We start from the raw sequence: 19424 nt of genomic DNA on the forward strand, positions 1-19424 counted from the left end.
GCTGGATACCCAGGTGGATGGAGACGCCTTTACCTGGAACACTGCTGGTCTCATGGCAGAGGAGACTGGCACGCATAGGCTACCTCATAAAGCTTCAGTTTACAAGCTGCACGGGTCACTTCTCCCATTTTTCATTGGACAGAGCGAGACATTTGGCCACTCCTGAGTTCAACATGGTGAGATACATAATCCTCTTGCAGGAAGGGATTACCAGATGCCAAAGGCTAAGTTTGACATCAATGGGCAGGATGTATAATCCCCCCATAGGCAAGGGTGGAGATTTTGACCAGTGATACGGTCTGCCATAGTGTATATACAGCTAGTCTTCCCACTTCCCCAGAGCATCGTTAGGACTCCTTTGCTTTTTCATCCCATCCGTAGCTCTTGTGCTGTCAGGGCCTCTATTCTAGGCCTAGAGCACCACCCCCAGGGCCTGGAGCCTCCCTCAGTATCTGGGTTGATAAGGGAGAGTTCCTGGTCCTACTCTAGTGGGTGACAGGGGTTTTTGGTGTCCCCAAATCCCAGAATATGAGACTATTGAAGTGATTTCCAACACAGGGCGTTTGGGTTCTCCATAACTCAATGGCAGCGTAAGTGATATAGGCGTCTACAGACTGCCTGAGAATCTCTTCACCATCCTGTAGCTCTCTCGGTGAGCAAATGATTTCTGAGTTCCAAACAACTGAGCATACTATGCTGCCAGAACACAGGCTATGTAGCCCACAAACATCACAGACAAAGCAAGAAGCTATGAGGCATGAATAGTATCTTTAACATCTTATATTTGGAAAAGCAGTTTTAAAAAAACACTTGAAAATACAAGATAAGGTAACAGTGACTTATATACGTTTCACCTTATATTGCTTGGCCATTTTTACATTTAAATTATTGCTTACTAGCTTCGATAAATACACAGCACAGTCATATATACAGAAGCAGAAAGCATGATATATGAGAAAGGAAATACTGTTAATGGCAATTCTGGTAATTCAACAAATGTTTCATATTTACCAGCTCTTATAATGGTGGAAAACTACAAAGTGTAGTCCCTGAGAAGTTAGGTAGACACCCTGATTGTGGGTTTTCTATCTTCTAATTGTTAACGCAAGCTGACAATGTCACAGCAGTCCTAACTAATGATACATTAAAAGGCAAGAGTCTTTGCTTCAGGTCATCGATTTCATCCCAGTATTTAATAACAGTGTAATATGAATACAATAAATAGGCTATGCAAATAAATATTACTCTGCTAAAAAACGTTTAGTATATACAGCTTTGCTTTATACAGTAGTACATTTTCATCTAACTTTTTGGCAATTTTTAAAAACTTTTTTCCCCCTACTAGTTTTAAGCACAATGGCCCACTCATTAATAAGCAGGCTGAAATTTTAAGGACGTGTCTTTGAAGCATTGAAAAGAAACTCCATGTTAGACAACTGCAGTGGACCTGGTCTTTCCCATTATAATGTTTTTGCCTAGTTTCTGAGAAGCTTGGATTAGTTGTGCCATTTGGGAACACTAAGATTGGGATTTGTGGTGTACTGGCTGTAATAAAATGACAGGGCTGGGACTGGGGCAGCAGTGAAGGCCCAGCTCCAGGGACCAGAAGTCACGGCACCCTCTCTTTCCTGCAACTGTTTCTCCCCACTCCGAGGCAAGGATACATTTGTGCAACATCTTGTCCCTACCAACTGGCAGGTGTGGGTTTTTACTTTATCCTCACGCTTCTGAATTCAATGTTTGCTCCATCCGACTTGTTTGTGGATAGGAGTCTAGGAAAATGAATTTATTCTAAACATAATTAATGGTACTAGAATAAAGTGAATGTAGGCCATAATATTTATCACTACAACCGTTTAGCAATTGTACAGATTATAACAAAGAGTGAACTTTACAACACTGTAGCCTTTGGAGCATCTGCAAATGTGTATGGAAAAAAAACATTCAGAAAGGTTGCAATTTTGCCTACAGAAACTTGTCCTGTGCTAATACCAAAGCAGGGCTGGTTTGCTGGAATGCTGACAGATCCACAGACCTGCAGGACCGTCTGGGAGCTGTGCTGCAGCAAAAAGAACCCACTGAGCTGTGTCTGTGCACCACTCGCTGGTGAAGGTGGCAGATTACCAGAGATTTTCAGAGTGAGCGGAGATTTTATGTGATCGTAAAAATCTACGAGAGCTGGAAAGAAGCATAGACATCTTCCAGTCCACCCTTCTAGCCAGAACAAAACCTATTCCAAAGGGGCCTTGGCAAATATTTGGAGAGGAAATATGGCCCATCTTTAACAGGGAGCCGCTTAAGTCCTGTGGCGGCCTGTTCACTGATGGAAAGCGCAGATTCACTAGAAAGAGCTTCATGTCGAGCTAAATCTGGTTCCCACAATTCTGCCTTGAATTCTTTAATTCCAGTTTAAGTCCTCTCAGAGCTTCTGAAATTTCTGAGAGCTGCTGCCTGGGAAATCTCTGGAGACAGTTGTTAAATTTCAGAAAGACTTGGAGATCCTGACATTCAGAAGACAAGGATGGAAAAGCAAATGTAAACTAAACAAAATCCTCCCTTCCCTTGGCTGCCCTGAGAGCCACATGACCAGGCCGGAGGAAACGGTGGACAAGCACTATTTTCTCCAGGCTGTTTCCACTCATGCCATGTGGGATACTCTGACTACACCATCAAAATGTGTTCAAACATGATGCATGTGTGGATTCGTTTGGCCATGTACATATTTCAATTGAGGTCTAAGCAGCAAGTGCTATGCTGAAATAGTTCTCCACTGAAAATCAGTCCTCAAGAGGTAACATTCCAGTTGGAGCAATGGAGATCTAATGTGAATAAAAATTTAAATTGTAAAACATAGAGACAGTGTCAAAATGGCCTTCCAAGATTAGATTGGCCAAATATTTCTCCCTAGCCTAGAGAAAAGACCAGAACACATGCTTGTGCGGTAAGCCCATGCTATCCCCAGTAATTGCCAAGTACTATCCCCAGTAATTGCCAAGGGGAGCGCTCATCTAGTGATCAACCATGAGAGAAGTCTGTTTGCCCTGGTTCCAGTGGCTCTGGCCTCCTCCAGTGGGTCTCATTCCATTCCCAGCAGCCTGGAGCATTTCTCTGAGTGGGCCAGCCCTGGATGGTGCCTTTCTATAAAACCTTGTTAATTTTCAGGAATGAAGTTTTACATGCCAGACAGACGTGGTTCCTTCCAGTGATCTCTCAAACCCACTGTATTTCCCAAGCCCAGGAAACAGCACGGCTATAAAGGTGTCAGAAAGCATCGGACACACCTCAGTAATGAGGTGTTGATGAGACAAAAGGAAGCAGTTCTGTACGGGCACCTAAGAGATGCAGAGGCAGGAGTGGTGACAAGTGCACCAGGATTCATGCGAGTGGAAAGTGAATGAACCTAATACACAAAGCAGGGCCCTTGTATTTTAGCAACGTGACAAGGATCTAGCTGGCAGGGGTGGATTTCATTGTATCCCATAGGCTTTTTTGTTCATTTGAAGGTGGGGGGAAATCCTCTAACCAGTTCTTGAGAATAGCAAGAGGTCTTATTTACTGTAGGAGCCCCCATCTGTAAAAATGGGAATAAAAAAAGACTTAAAAGACTCTGAGATTTTGGGGAAAAAAAGACAAATTATAGAAAGGCTCCCTGCCTTGGTTGGGAGGTGGACTACAGGACTTCTAGGTGTCCAACGTAAACCAGACATTTGGATATTTCAGGGTGCTTTTCATTTGCTGAAAGATGGGCAATCACCACCACCGTAATACCTTGCTCTTCTCTAGGGAGTGCTAAGTGCTCCACACATGAAATCCTACTTAACCTCCCTGTGCTGGCTGTTACCATTCCACACTGTGGGCAAGGAGCCTGGCGGAGGCATGCAAAACACTAGGGCATCATCAGGCACAAGAATGCAGACTTTTGTGACTCTATCACCTCAATAAACAGTCACTGAGTACCTACAATGAGTCAGGCACTGTACTTTTTCAAAAATCATATTGTTCCCAATAAGAGATGAGAGCCTGCTTGCACATGTAAAGAAAATCTCCAGAAATTAAACAATGAGTCAGTTTCTTAAAGATTACTATTTTTCCTTGTTGGCAAAGCAACTTAGTCTAACTTGCCTATAGTTGCAAATCAGTTGTGCAGAAACAAATTCACCTGCAAGCATACATCGATAAGTGATTGTGGATGCAAAGAAATGCATGCCTTGACATTCCTTCTGGAAATCAGAGCATGGATGCCAGCTGCTGGTCCTCCCTAGCTTCCTAGATACAAGTAGCTTTGGTGATGTCACAGTTTGTATCCACAGAGACCGTTCCTTCTCCCTGGAAATCTACAGATGCCATCACTGTCTTTAGATATTCAAATGAGCTCCTCCTTTGACAGCCTATAAATATTAATCTACTACCCAGCCAAGTAGAACTTCTCCCTGTTTCCCACACACTCTTGCTGAAATATTTGGCCACCGTATGACATGACACGTTCTCTTGTCTTGTCGCTGGCACATCTCAAATTGAAAGCTGGACTGGGTCAACAACGTGACCCTAAGAAACCAGGCTTCTCCATTTCAAGAATGCTTCTGACCCTTCTTCTGCCTTCGTGTTCCGAGAGCAGCGTGGGGAGGCCTCTCCCCATCTCTGGTGGCTGACATCACTTCCTGAGCACGCTTTGGCTGGCTTTCCTGTGTGTGTCGTGTGATATGCTGATAAAACTCAGCAACTTCTTTTCTCACAGGAAAGCAACGTGCTTGGCACTGACATTCCCATAGCTCAAAGTGCTGCAGTTATGGGGGTGGTGAGGCGGCGGGCAGGGTGGCGGGGCTCACACCCGAGGCTCAATCCTGTGTGAGAGCTCAAACAGGGCCTGCTGGCTGTCAATGACATACAGGTGATTAACGTAGGATTTCAACTCTTGGTGCTCTTTTGGAGACATATCACTTCCTATTTTTTGGAGGAAAAAAAGAGAGTCAATCTCAAGAGCAGTAATGCTATTTATAAATACCAGTAAAACCCCACATTAAGGCTTAGAGTAAATCTACCAGGTGGACTCTTGAGAGACATCTTTATTCTAACAGTGGAGATGCTTTTTCAGCTCAGACTAGATCCCTCAGGCCAGGTAATTAGATGGCAAGGTATTTGTTTTACCGACATTTATATAGCATTTATTACTTAACATTATATAGTATTTAGTGATTATGTTATTATCCCCCTTGACAGAATGGCAAACAGCACGGACACACAGCAAGTAAGTGGCACAGCAGGACTGAAACCCAGGCCAAGTGGCTCTGAGTCCATGGTCTGAGGTCCCATGTCACAGCAATTACCCATTTAAATAGCTTTCACTGGCTCTTATATCTCAGTCTGCAATTGTCAGAAATCATTGCCAACCTGGTGAGTGCATGGGCACAATAGTTTTTTTTTTTTTCCTTAGATTTTGTATAATCCTTTGGTGTCTTTATTTTTTGAAAAAAGAAAAAATTAAGGGACTAACTGAATGAATAGATATCACAGAACTGAACTTAAGGTATGGTTAACAGGCAGAGTGGGTTCCGAAAGCATGTGGATGGGCTAACGTCTACCCAGCAAAGGACAAGGCAGGGGGGTTTCCACCCCAAATCCAGGGTGCTTAAAGAACGGAAGGGCCACAGAGGCTTTAGTGCACTGTGAACACGTACATGCCATGCTGGTGACAGGATGATAAGGAACCAGAGATAAAGTAGCTGGGACAATGGGGCAAATGGGGCAAACCCACTTCCCATAGTCAAAAACAAACAAAATCCAAACCAAACCAAACAAAACAAAAGGACCCCAAACCTCAAGGCACTGGGAGACTGGCTAAACTGCGCTATAGTGAGACAATGTCAATGCGAGTGCCGGTGACGTCACATCCTCTGGCTTCCTGGAATTTCAGATGGGAGAAGCAGGGTGTGAGACTGGAGTCCAGCTTGAGCAGAAGGACGGGGCCTGCAGGAGGCTGAGCATTTCAATGCAGCAATTTTTTCTCTTGGTGAAAACCCGTTTTTTCCTCTTCCATGGCAAATGCATTTTATAATTTAAGGCTTGTATGTCATGGGTGGCTTGTAATTCTTAGGTTTACTAGACACAAAGCTTCCTGGTTTCAAAAAGTAAAAGCACCAGGAGTTATCTCACTTGTTTGAAAGTGATCAAAAAGCTGTATTATTCTAGAACACCTTCTTTGGAAGACACCGAGAGACTGCTTTGGTTTAGAAAACATGATGCTACAAAGATAATTTCATGACAAAAAATAACAAGTGTTGGAAAGGATGTGGAGAAAAGGGAACCCTCATTCACTGCTGGTAGGAATGCAAACTGGTGCAGCCACTATGGAAAACAGTATGGAGATTTCTCAAAAAATTAAAAATAGAAGTACCTTATGATCCAGCTATCCCACTTCTGGGTATTTATCCAAAGAACTTCAAATCAATAATCCAAAGAGGCTTATGCACCCCATGTTCATTGCAGCATTATTCACTATAGCCAAGATGTGGAAGGAACCCAAGTGTCCATCAATAGATGATTGGATAAAGAAGATGTGGTGTATGTACATACATACATATATATATAGTGGAATACTACTCAGCCATAAAAAAGACAAAATTGTCCCCTTTGCAACAACATGGATGGACCTGGAGGGTATTATAAGTGAAATAAGCCAGACAGAGAAAGACAAACACTGTATGACCTCTTTCATGTGTGGAATATAAACTAACACACGGACAGAGAGAACAGTTTAGTGGCTACCAGAGGGAAGGGAGTTGGGGGGTGGGCACAAGGGGTGAAGGGGCGCATTTATATGGTGACTGACAAATAATAATGTACAACTGGAATCTCACAATGTTATAAACTTATGACATCAATAAAAAACAAAAAAGATGACAATGAATGGTTCCAACCATGACACCTGACACTTGAATGGCACTTTATAATTTATGAGTGGCTTGACTAACATTATCTCATTATACCCCAAATGCTGACATTGGTTTACTATGCCTATATAAACTTTCAAAATGAATTTAGATAATTCAGTCCCAAACCTGATTTTTAAAGATATATAAATGTAGAACACAAACAGGCCTGATAGTTGTTTAAATTTCTCCTTTGCTTTGTGCTATGCAGACTTACTCTCTGGTGATGGGAGGTTCAAGACAGGGCAAGGCCAGCCAAGCCAGTATAACCTTCCTGTCCACACTTGCAGCGTATATAAACCAGAGTCCTTTGGTAAATGAGACTGATGTCTTAGAATTAGCTGAGTACCCATAAAAACTTGAGAAGCAAAGGAGGATGAAATAAATATGAACCCATTACTCATCAGCAACCTTATGCTTGTACATTTGAATGGATCTCCATGACAATGTTATTATCACTGTTTCTATTATAATTGCATTGTGCTTGTATACTTACTGGAATTATATAAGCACATATCAAATGGTATTAACTGATGTGAATATTTAGAAAATTAAGTCCTGTATTTATAATTATTCTTTTCAAACAGAAACTCTGTAATTCATACAGAAGTTCAGTTGCTTTATTGAGGGACAAGTTACTTTATTGCCAGCCAAGACCAGCCCAGACACAAAAGAAATTCTTAAGAATATGTGCCTGTTCTTAGGAAGTGGGACTTTGATTTTTCTATTTTATATATACCTCTGTATTGTTGAGAAAATTGTTTTACAATGAGGATGTATTACTTAAAGTAAGTTTTACTTACTGGTTACCTTTGATTGATTTATAATTATTAAACTCAACTTTCTATTTTGTTTTATTGCCCTTGATATCTATAGAATCTGTACAAGGCAAAGGAAAGGGTATGGACCAGGAAGTCAGGTAGACTCCATCTAAATAATGGCAGAATGAGTTAACCTCTCTGAGCCTCTGTTTCCTGCTCTGCACTCTCAAGGTTAATAATCTCCAATCACCAATCACCAATACTGGTGTCAGGATTCCATTGTCCATATGAAAGCTCCCTGAACTCAATAAAGTTGATTTTCTTCCTTCCTGTGATGTTTTAACTCCATGATTTAACCTTAGTATAAATTATGCCTGAGATTTAAAAAGGGACAAATATTCCCACATACATTAGTCTCAGTGGGGAGTCAACAAAAGTGCTCATAAAAATACTTTTCAGTGAAAGGCAGCTCCAGACAGGAAGCTTTTGTTGGTGAGGAAAGACTCTGGAAGGCTGTTTTAGGCACTTTTATAAACTATATTCCTATTCCAGGAAGGCTCCAAGCAAGGAGATTAGGGATGGGGTCGCCCCTGGTAAACTCACTGGTAATTCTGAGCCAATGAGCCAGAAACAAGACTTTCTGGGTCAGGGGTGGGGTGGGCAATTATCTCAACTCATCTAAAAGTCACTCTGTATGCTGTAAACTTGCTGCCACGAGAGGGTAAAAAACTGCCATATCTTGTCTTCCTCTGCATCTCAAACATGCAGTGATGAAACAGAGAATATAGTATGTGCTTACAAGATGCATATAATACTTTATAATCTGTTTCAATTTATTACCACCAAATACTTGTGATATGGTCACAGTCTGTACCAATGAATGGTAAAGTCCACAGCCGACTTCGATTACTCACCAAACTGGTTTGTCCTGCAGTGTCTCAGGGTTCGGACCGTGTCTGCAATCATATGCTGGAAGGGAGAGCAGGAAACATATCAATGGAAGGTCATTTAGGGTGTTGCTGAAGTAGCAGTGCCTGCTAGGATGGAAGGATGTTTGCACCCTTGGGTGTAAACTGAAGAGCTATATTTGGAGCTGGACTTAACTTTAATTGATAATATTGTGCTTGGATTACAAAAGAATATTTAGTCCTTGTCTGTAGAAACAGTGGTTCCCAGACCTGGTTGCACAGATTCTAACTGAGCCTCAGGAAAACACATTGTGAAGAAATTCAGCACTCCCATCCCCTAACCACCTGTACCAAATCTGCTTAGGCATTTCACTTCATGGGATGTTTTACCTTCTCTCCATGAAGCCTTTCTGAGATCTCCCTTCTGAACTTGGGAGGCTCCATTCTCAACATCCCCGCTATTCTTTGCGCGATATATACTGGATGTGTGTTGTCATCATTGCTGTGGATCTTTTCTCCTCCTCTAGACCAGATACCACTAGAGGACTTTGCATGCCCAGCCTACCATATGTCACATACATTGACTCACACATACTTGCAGAATGGAGGTAGGAATTTTTGTGGAATCAAAGACTCAAGAATCTCAAATGGTGACGGGAAATGAGATCTTCATGAAAAGACAAACATTTTCTAAAACATCATATCTTTACAAGACTGTTTATAATTTACATTCCCTCCTACAATCTTCAGCACTCCACTTTAATTTCTTTCTTTAAAGTTCTCACTGGTCTCCAGACAGTTTTCTTAAACTTGCAACTGCTTCTGACAAGATCCCATCACCTCATACTTGTGTCCTACACAATCTTCTAGCTCCATCATTCTTAGTTTTCCAGGATGAAGGAAAGATAGCATTTAGGACAAGACCATTCTCCACTACTGTTCCTCCTAAACAGTTGCCAGGATAATCTCCAAACCCTGTTGTCATCATCATGTTCTAGTCCTCTGGAAAGTCTACAGTGACTCTCTACTTTGTTTCATATCAAAATCCAAACATCATCCTATTATTCAAGAATCAATATTATTCATTATCTGGTCCTCCAAACCTCTCCAAATGGGTCATCATCTTTCATGTCCTGCTTATACCCACTGGACACAGGCTCATCCATATACAGCAAACCCTCAATAAATTATTGCTAAAAGAATAATATTAATACTATTTTGTTTTTACTTAAAATCCAGCAGAACTACAGAAACTATTTGAATATGACCTACTTATTAAATTATTCTCACAACTGTATTTCTACTCAATAGTGGAAAATTAAATAGGACAGTGCTTATAGCACTGGCTCAAGCTGCATTTGCAAAGGAAATGAGACCTGACTCATGTCTGTGAATGTATTGTTAAATTTCCTTCCCCAAATTTTACCACTATTCCCAAAACAGTTCTCTCGTTGTTTTAAGCTATGGCGTCACTTGATTTCTATCATGTGCCATTTGTGTAGCTCATGCAAGGCTCAAGCTGACTCGAGGCTCAGTACTGAGTGTGGCATTGAAACCTGAGTCATGATCCTCATCTTTAGGCTTTCTGAAGGAGGTGGGAGGAAGATGTGGTAAAAGATGATGCATTTAACTTTGAGGGATAAAGAGAAGAAAAGGCGAAAGCATTTGTTTCTTCATTATTTAATAGTTTGAGACTGAAACATTTAGAGTTGCTGAGGCAGCATAGGGAACAATGGAAATCTTATTAGACTCAGTGAGCACTTCTGGGTCTTTGTGTCATCTGACTTAATGTGTTGGCCTGTATCAGCCAGATAAAGATAATACACTGAATTATCGGCTAGCTGGCTTAAGCTAATATCCATCATGAGGAATCGGCTTCTCACAAGTTAATCCAGTTAGGTTCTATTGGCTCATTATTGTGAAAGATGGTCCTTTTTTAGTTTAAGTGAAACCCTGTCCTTTGCTAAGAAACATTCCTTGGAAATAGTGACTCGACTAGGGAATTCAGTTTCATTCTCCGGCATCCAAGTATAACATAGGGCTATATATAATGTGCAATATATTTTTGTCCTTCTAGAAAAAATTCTAACTTCACTCTGCCTTCTCTGTGCAAGGAAGGGGTCAGCATGAGGCATGCTGTATCTTAAGTGCCCTCTGCTTTCAGGACCAGGAACTCACTGATACTACAAAATCTGCTCACTTTAAAAATGATATGCTAGCAAGGGTCTGAGGGTGCATGTGTGTGCTATGGGTCTGCTGTGTGCATGTATAACTGCACTTATCTTCTAGCTATCTTTTTAATAAAAGTTCTCTTCAGGAATTTAAAATTTCAAATAGAATATTACTTATTTATGCCATGTTATTTCCTTAAACTTGCTGAAAGAATTAAGGGTACAGACAATTATTGACCCTAATAGAAGTACCACGAGTTAGACTTTGTTTCAGTCCCAGTGGTTGCTTTGAAGTCTTGGCATATATGAAAGCAAGACCCTAGACTACACTAGCTGGCATTAAAAGGCTTCCACTGGATTGTTGGAGAAAGCAGGGGAAGACCAGAGGTGATCAGAATGAAAGAGAGAAGGGTGTAGGAATCTTTCCATTGCTCTTTCCCATTTGTGCCTTTAATTGAATTGTTCTCACTTCAGTAGCACCATCTGAGGGGAAATGACATAATGAACTTAACCAAACCTCTGATTCACCTTGGGGAGAAGATCAACCACCAGTCTGCTCTTAACAATAGACAACAGTTAGCTTATAAAGGGTACAATTGTTCTCCCATGTTCCCTCTGGGGAAAGTTACCAGACCTTTATAGGGAATTGCATTTGGTGTGACACACCTTATCCCATATCTTCACACATGTTCTCTAAATGTGTTGGCCAGGATTTGAAGTAATATTGACCAAAGGCTTCATATTCCTGCAGTCATTTCATTAATACCAAACACTGGAGATTAACCTGCCTAGAGACTAGAATGTTAGTGCCTACAGCCTTTGGTTACAAATAAGTGCCCTGTGATCTTCAGAACATTACACAGTGACACAGAACAAATCTCTAAAGAATAAGTACAAAAACCCAACTCTTTAAATACCCATTTCTGGCTGTGTTGGTTTGACCGTAGTATCTAAAACAACTGAGCTCAGATTCCAAAGCACTTAGTGCAGAGAGAAACTTGAAAAATTACAGACAAATCCACTTTAAAAATAACTAGCCATGAAGTGATCGTCCTCAAGTGACTGAAATGGAGCGATGGGAAGATAATCCAAGATGTCTGTCTTCCAGATTCTAGGGGCTTGGGTTTTCAAGTTGTACAGTGGTCCTATCTGCCTCATCCTATGTGTGGCAAGTTAACCTGACGATTAGAGCAAGGCCTTTATGAGGCAAAGGTCAGATGCCAAACCTCGTTTGGACTCATCAGTTTGTACTGTTCTTTGGTCATGGTCTGTGGCCCCCGCCTCACTCAACCTTTTCTCAAATGCCTGACTCAGTCTCACAGGGAACTGGGGGTCAGTTCCTGAGAGAGTTCACACAAATCCATTAGCATTACTGAAAAGGTCACTCAAAGGTCAGAATCTATGGACAGGGGTCACCGGTATCATCTTGAACCATGAAGGATAGTCTAATCTATGACACTAAAGTTCATCTGTCAGACATCCATTCTTCTCTAGTCAACCAGGTCTCTTTGAGCACTCCTCTTTTACAGTGGCTCAGTTCTTAGGGGCAACTCCTCCTCTGCCAGAGGCCAGTCAGAAAGGCTAGAGGAGTCCACTGCATGACAAAGCACCTGGGAATGTCTCGGAAATAATTCAGGAAGAGGCATTTCAGTAACTTGTAAGAAAAGATTGATCGGGACCTCTCACTATGAGCAGGGAGGGCACTTTGCCAGAGCTGCTCTCTCCAGTGGCACCATTTGTCCACAGGTGACAAAGGGGTGGTCCTTCCCCTCGCATGCAGACCCTACAAATGCCACCTTCATATCCAAGCTGGGAGCAGGGAGATGGACACATCTCCCCAGAAGAAGCGCTTTCTCCCGTGCCTCGGAGGCAGGGCATGGTGAGACATAGAGACATCGAGAGATCCCTTTAAAGCAGTAAAGCTTAACCTGACAAGTGTGAATTCCTCCCAACGGGAACCTTACAGTTTTATTTCTGGTTCAGTAACATACCCTCAACCACTGATGTTAATCTAATGAAGTTCCATCTTCAAAGATAAAAAGCAGATTTTCATATTTGGTTCTCAAAACCTTGGTAGCACACTTATTTTTATTTTATTCATTCATTCATTTATTTATTTTGTGAGGAAGACCAGCCCTGAGGTAACATCTGCCAATCCTCTTTTTGCTGAGGAAGACTGGCCCTGAGCTAACATCTGTGCCCATCTTCCTCTACTTTATATGGTACGCTGCCACAGCATGGCTTGACAAGCGGTGAGTCGGTGCGCGCCCGGGATCCGAACCGGGGAACCCCGGGCCGCTGCAGCGGAGCGCGCGCACCTACTGCTTGTGCCACCGGGCCGGCCCCAGCACACTTACTTTTAATTGGAATACATTTTACTGACAATGCACAACATGCAGCAGCAAATAAGCTCCTGGAAATCAATGTGGAGTCAATGGGGAAAAAGTACTTAAACCATTTGTTTCTCGGAGCAAGAGAGAAAAGTATACAGTTCCCTTACAGTGGGAAAGAGGAGAAATAATGAAATTTACATACCAGCTTTTCAAAATTGACAAGATTATCCAAAAATGTTTTATTTCCTTCATGAATAAATGTTACATCTGAAAATTAAAAATAAAAAGATACCATTAGGAATGGATCATGAGTCAGGGCTGAAGAGGTCGAGATGCCATGCAACTTATTAATTTTTCTTAAACATTATGGATTATTCTATGCATTTGACAAAGGAGGTTGAATTGAATCTGTATAGTATTTGATGTGAAAGGGCATAATTTATGTTTGTGTGGGGAGAAAACATTATAACATTAATGCAAGTATATATTTTGCACTTACAATGAAGTGTTTGACTTCAACCTGCTTAATATAAGCCAACACTATTCTATAACTTGACCAGTCCATTATGTTTTTAGGTCAGAACATTGAGCAGAAAAGAACTGAATATCCAGAAACAACAGGATTTTAATATTTATGTTTAACAATCCTGGCAAAGTGTATGGGACTTGTTTTACTTAAAATGTTAAGATTTAGATTTAGATGTTTAAATTTAGATTTTTTGGTTTTCAAGGCCAGTGCCTGATTGTGTATCAGAAGTGAGTGAGGAAAGCGACAGGTTTGAAAATGGCAAGTCTTCTGGCCCTGTTCAACCAGTAGAAAAGAAAGCATCATTGATAAAAATAACACAAGCAAGGTAGGATGCAGGGACATTTTCCGAGGAAAGGAAAGTTACATTTGGTTTGAGCCTCACTGCATTTAAAGTGACAGAAGACATTCAAATAAAAGTCTCCTTTGGGCTGCAATAAACACAGGAGTGCCTCCTCAAGAGATAGGGATTTGGGAATTAATTACAATCAAGACAGCAGCTGAAGTTCTGAGAGCGCATGATTTATAAAAACTCAGATAGAGGGTGAGTGACTGAGCATTAGGGAATCTCACAGACAAGAATCAAAGGAAAAAATACACTGCAATTAAAGAGCATGCAAATAATCATGTTCTATCACAGACAAAGGAGGGCAAAACAAATGAACATAATTTTCCAAAAATCTCATTAAAATAACCTGATGTAAAACAGGGACAAGAACAGATTAAGCCTCCTATGAACAGAAAGGGAAAGCATTTGCGTTTAATCAAGACTTTGATTCTGCTGGTCCAGATTGGGGCAATTGAGGGATAGGTGCTCCTGAAACCTGCCTCCAACACACCAGCGGCCGGGCTTTGACTGCCTGCCAGGGGGAGACACCAGTTACGTAGTTACACGATACACTGATACAACCCCTTCCTCAAGGCATCCTTTATACACAGCTTCCAGCAGGGACTGCAATGTTTCCCTAAGGTTTTCTTTTCTTTTTCTTTTTTAAGAATGTTCTAGCAGGAAAACAATTTAAAATGACACAGTCATCTGACAAATTCTCTGGTTATTTTATCATCTTTCGTGATCTTGCTTTCGGAAAATAATTGCAAGCTTTTATTCTGTGACAATATTTAGAAAAGAGCAGTCAACACAGATAGCTTTTACCTTTTTTGTATATCAAAGCACTGTGTGCGCTCTCGCCATTAAACACCACCTAAAAGCCTAGTCTCTCCACCTCCCCTAGAATTTGGCTATAAACACCCTCTCAGAGTCCATTTTCCCAGTGTTACAAGGTTTCTCATCCCCTCTCCTATGTTCCCAAGGATGATGATGAGGGGTGATGACAGTAACAACAGCTTATATTTATTAACAGCTTCAGACAAGGCATTAACTCATTTAATCCTCACAACAGACTATAAGGGAAAGCTCTAGTGGGAAAGAATGTGAAGAAACTATGGTCCAAAGAACATGCGCAGCTGGCCCACCATCACAGCTGTAAGTGTCAGAGCCAGGATTCAAACCCAGGGAGCCTGTTTCCTCTCACCACTGTGCCTTTCTGGTACCTCAAGTTGAAAGGATTTGGACATTTCTTATAACCAGTTACAGTCAACTTGCTGAATTTACAGCATATGGGCTGCCTCTGCAACTTGTGTTTCCTTCGTGGCTCCCTGTATCTGTTCTCTCTAATCTTAAGTCTCTCCTCTTCCCGGGTGGTCTCACTTAATCTCAACTCGCAGGGACTTGTAGAGGTTAAAAAGGAGGATGGCTGCTCTAGTGAGGGCAGGAGCTGTCAGGCTAATGCTGGTATCATGACAAGGCAGGGAACGTGTGTCTGGCCAGACGGGCAGGGAAGAGAGGCTGGAAGGGGCTGCCATCCTGGAGGAGGGGTTTCAAGTGGCTGAAGGTTTTGACACAGTTGAATGGCAGTTGTGTGATGAGGAAGGCATGAGAGAGAAATCAATGGGCAGTTGAGCTCAGAAACTGGGATCTCATTAAGTCACGGGCTGTCAAGCAGTTAAGAGTACCCACCAGGTTCCAAATGTGGGAAATGAGCACCTGCTAGGCCCCTTTCACCTGGAGACACCAGAACACACTCCAAATGCTTCATATACTAGAACTGCTGGATGAAATTACTCCATTTGAAGAGATGGCAAATGAAAGAGGAGGAAGAAATATACAAGCACCCAACATTCCTTTTATTTAAATATCCCCACAAATCGGCAATAATAATTTGCACTCTACGCTACACACACAACCCATGACGAGGACCTCAGTTTATTGTCAAACACCTGTTGATTATTCACTCCGTTGGAAGGGACTACCATCTCCAAACACACTGCATAAAATGGACTATTTGGCTGCTTCTGACATTTAGCTCAGCTGGATCCTTTCTCCAACACTTATTTATGGTTTCCCATTCACCACTTTCTACCAGATTCCACACTACAGTAGGGAGGAGAGTAAATCAAAAAACAAGAAATTCAACTGGGAAATAGGAAAGCCGATGGCTGGAAGGATCCTTGGGTTATGCACTTAGCTGATAATCTGCATGCTTACTGCAAATTGACTATCTCAAAAAATGAAGCATGGGAGGCCTAACCCTTCTTAACACCCAAGAAGTTCAGTTTGGTCCTTTTTCTCACCCAGATTGGAGGCACAAGGGTAGGGGGCGGGGGGAGTTTTCATTAAAAAGTTAGTTGCTCTAAGGAAGTTCATTGCAACTTTTTAAAATAATTTTGCAGTTTAAAAAACCTAAGAATTAATGTTGTTTATTTTTTCCAAAATGTCTTATCTCAGGCATGATATATACATATTTAAAATTTTCACACTCTTTTCCTTTGGAAATTATTTCAGACAAAAAAGGTAACTTTTAATATAATAGCATTCTATTGATGTTTATTTTTATATTGACAAAAAATTAAGATAAAGGAAAAATAAGTGCTTAAACTCAAGAAAGCTTCTAATGAAAAGAAGAAAAAGTTAACTTATTAGAGCGAATGAGTGAATGTATTTTCAGTAGAAAAAAGAAAAAATTTGTTTTGTTGCCAGAAGAGAAGTCTAGATAAACTCAGGAGAGCAGAGAATTGCATCCGAGCTAAGATGTAAGTGTGAGACACTTGACTACATTAAATTTTTTTGGGAGGAAACTACTCATGTATAGCAGAAAGCTCTGCTTATTTTTAATTAAGTTAAAGGGATATTGTCAACTAATTTCTCATTACCTTAAAAATATTTATTGTTTCAAAATTTTTTTCTTCCTAAAATCAATTCCTTTCCCACATTTGTCCTTGTTTCTTATTTTTCCTATTTGTGTCTAAATGATTTTAGAATCATTTAGATTCTAAATGTGTTACTAGCGTTACTTCCTACCTGCCACCCCTACTCTCTAGTTGAAGGTGTTTTATTTTGCAAATAAAAATTATAAACCTGAATAAACTCATCTTTTTTTTTTTTTGGTGAGGAAGATGAGCCCTGAGCTAACAACTGAGGCCAATCCTCCTCTTTTTTTTTTTGCTAAGGAGGATTGGCCCTGGGCTAACATCCGTGCCCATCTTCCTCTACCTTATATGGGATGCCGCCATAGCTTGGCTTGACAAGCAGTGTGTCGGTGCATGCCCAGGATCCGAACCTGCGAACCCTGGGCCACCGAAGCGAGTGCGTGCACTTAACTGCTGCGCCACGGGGCTGGCCCCCTGAATAAACTTATCTTAAAGGGAAATAAATATGAAGAATCAAATGAACTTTTAAATTGTTATTTTGGCATTACCATGCTCCTTATTTCATGCATTTACATTTAGCAGAATCTTTTCAGCTTGAATGAAGCATCCGTGCATCTCTCAATTGTCCTAATATATTATTGTTTCACACAGATTCTTGCTTTATGCTAGATGAAGACTAAACGAGGACCTGCAGGGATGCAGAGCAACTCAATAATTTTCCAAGCTCTGGTTGTTCTTGAGAGAAGCTGAAGAGGGAATATCAGCTCTATTGCCAGTGGGGCCGGCGATGGGGGTAGGTGGGGGAGGAGGATGGCCAGGCCAACCAGCAATTCAGGTCCTAGGTAACTCATTTCCAGAATCACATTTATGGGTTCAGTCACTGGGGCCTGACCCAGCAGAAGTTATAAGCCTCCGTAGGGCACAGGCTATATAAAAGAGTATTCCTATAAAATCCCTTGGAAAGAATGAAAATATAGCCAAAAAAAATGACCAATTCCCTTTTCCCTGGAAAGCACAAATGTAGGATATATACTGAATGTCAGGAGTGTAGGCCAGATTAAAAAGAACTCCCCTTTCATTAATCCCCTTAGTGTGAAAGAGACCACTGGGATCTCATTAGTAAATTAAAATAACACATTCCACGATGAATTATTTGGTGCTCGACAGAAGAGAAGTCTGTGGACTAACTTGGAGCTGTCATATTCCCAGATGGATTCCACTCCTGGAGAGAAGGAGGTACATCTCTACCAATGATTTTCATACACTGTACTGCTGTGTTGACCAAAGGTACTTCTCACACAGCAGCAGGCTGTGGGCTGTACCTCTGAAATTTAGGTTCCAAACGCAGAGCATGATTGATAACCATTTGGGTTCTTTATGCCAGTCTTATTCTTGGTTGAATTAAGTGGATTGTAAACTCCAAGAAAATAAGACAATGCTTAGAAGCAGAGTAAAATAAAAACACAAAAGTTTCCAGTGCCAAGTTTTGTGAGTGAAGTGAAAATGCTTTGATGTCTGCTCAAGTACAATGAAGTATTTTAGGCATCTCCGAAATAACTGAGCATTTGAAAAACAATCACAAGCAAACACAATTAGGTCTGAATGTCAAATCTGCTTTCAAGAAATAAATGGAGAGTCCTTTTTTTGCCCTCTATAGTTAGAGTGATAAATTTATGGAATATGGAATTACATAGCACAAAAGATAGAAAATTGTTACCTTTAAGCAATAAGGGCATGAAAGGGATTTTGGGTGGCTTCATCTTTTTGAACGCATCTCTGTAGGCTTTGTGATTCAGGGAAGGATCCTGCCAAACCAAGCAGATGACAAAGAGAAGGAAAAATCAATGTGCTATAGAAACAATTCTAAATCCACTTTTGCTATACAATTTGAACATGATTTAGATATCGGGGGTTCTTCCTAAGAACGAAGTAGATAAAGGTTTCCTAGGAGAATAAACTCACTAAATTAGGGCAGGAAATCTAGCCAATGAATGAAAGTCAAGTTATTGGTTTACAATAATGGCAGATGACTGCAAAAGAGAGACACCTTTTGATTGCCCTATTATTTTCCTCAAATAGGTTCTTTAAATACCATTTCCTCTGCATAATTTCTATCATGAGGTAACCCCAAAGTCTTTTGTTAGGTACACTGCAAAGAAAAACTGCCCTCATAATGCACAGACAATGCAGAGAAAACAAGAGAACACTGTTTTATCGTATTTTGAAAAGAAACTGTGTATTTTGTATCTAAATCTAAGAAATGGCAAAAAGGAGAAAAAAGGCATAACACACTGATTGCACACTAAATTTATACCAATTAATTTCATAGGCTTTGAAATGGACTATACTTAAAAATCTGCCTTCTGAAAATCACATCAAAAGAACCATTCTCACTATCTTTTTTCATGGAGAGGAAGAAGCATTAACTGTCAACTTACTTCACTCCACAAGAAGCAAAGCTAGGGGCCGGCCCCATGGCTTAGCGGCTAAGCGTGCTCGCTCCGCTACTGGCGGCCCGGGTTCGGATCCCAGGCACGCATCGATGCACTGCTTCTCCGGCCATGCTGAGGCCATGTCCCACATACAGCAACT

At 41.1% G+C, this 19424-nt stretch overlaps 1 protein-coding gene across 2 annotated transcripts in view; it reads right to left on the minus strand.

Moving 5' to 3' along the window:
- Positions 1 to 760: 760 nt before the first annotated feature.
- Positions 761 to 19424, minus strand: part of RAPGEF5 (Rap guanine nucleotide exchange factor 5) — a 220801-nt gene continuing 202137 nt past the window's right edge. For both annotated transcript variants that reach the window (XM_087428762.1, XM_004418931.3), the window contains exons 23-26: positions 18550 to 18637; positions 13302 to 13366; positions 8602 to 8656; positions 761 to 4941 (exon numbers count right to left, since the gene is read on the minus strand). In XM_087428762.1, coding sequence (XP_087284888.1) covers positions 4823 to 4941; positions 8602 to 8656; positions 13302 to 13366; positions 18550 to 18637 — 327 coding nt within the window. In that variant the 3' untranslated portion in view covers positions 761 to 4822. The remainder of the gene's footprint in view (positions 4942 to 8601; positions 8657 to 13301; positions 13367 to 18549; positions 18638 to 19424) is intronic.

The sequence above is a fragment of the Ceratotherium simum genome, chromosome 1 (assembly GCF_057802395.1).
Source record: "Ceratotherium simum simum isolate JZ-2026a chromosome 1, ASM5780239v1, whole genome shotgun sequence".
In the NCBI taxonomy this organism is placed as follows: domain Eukaryota; kingdom Metazoa; phylum Chordata; class Mammalia; order Perissodactyla; family Rhinocerotidae; genus Ceratotherium; species Ceratotherium simum.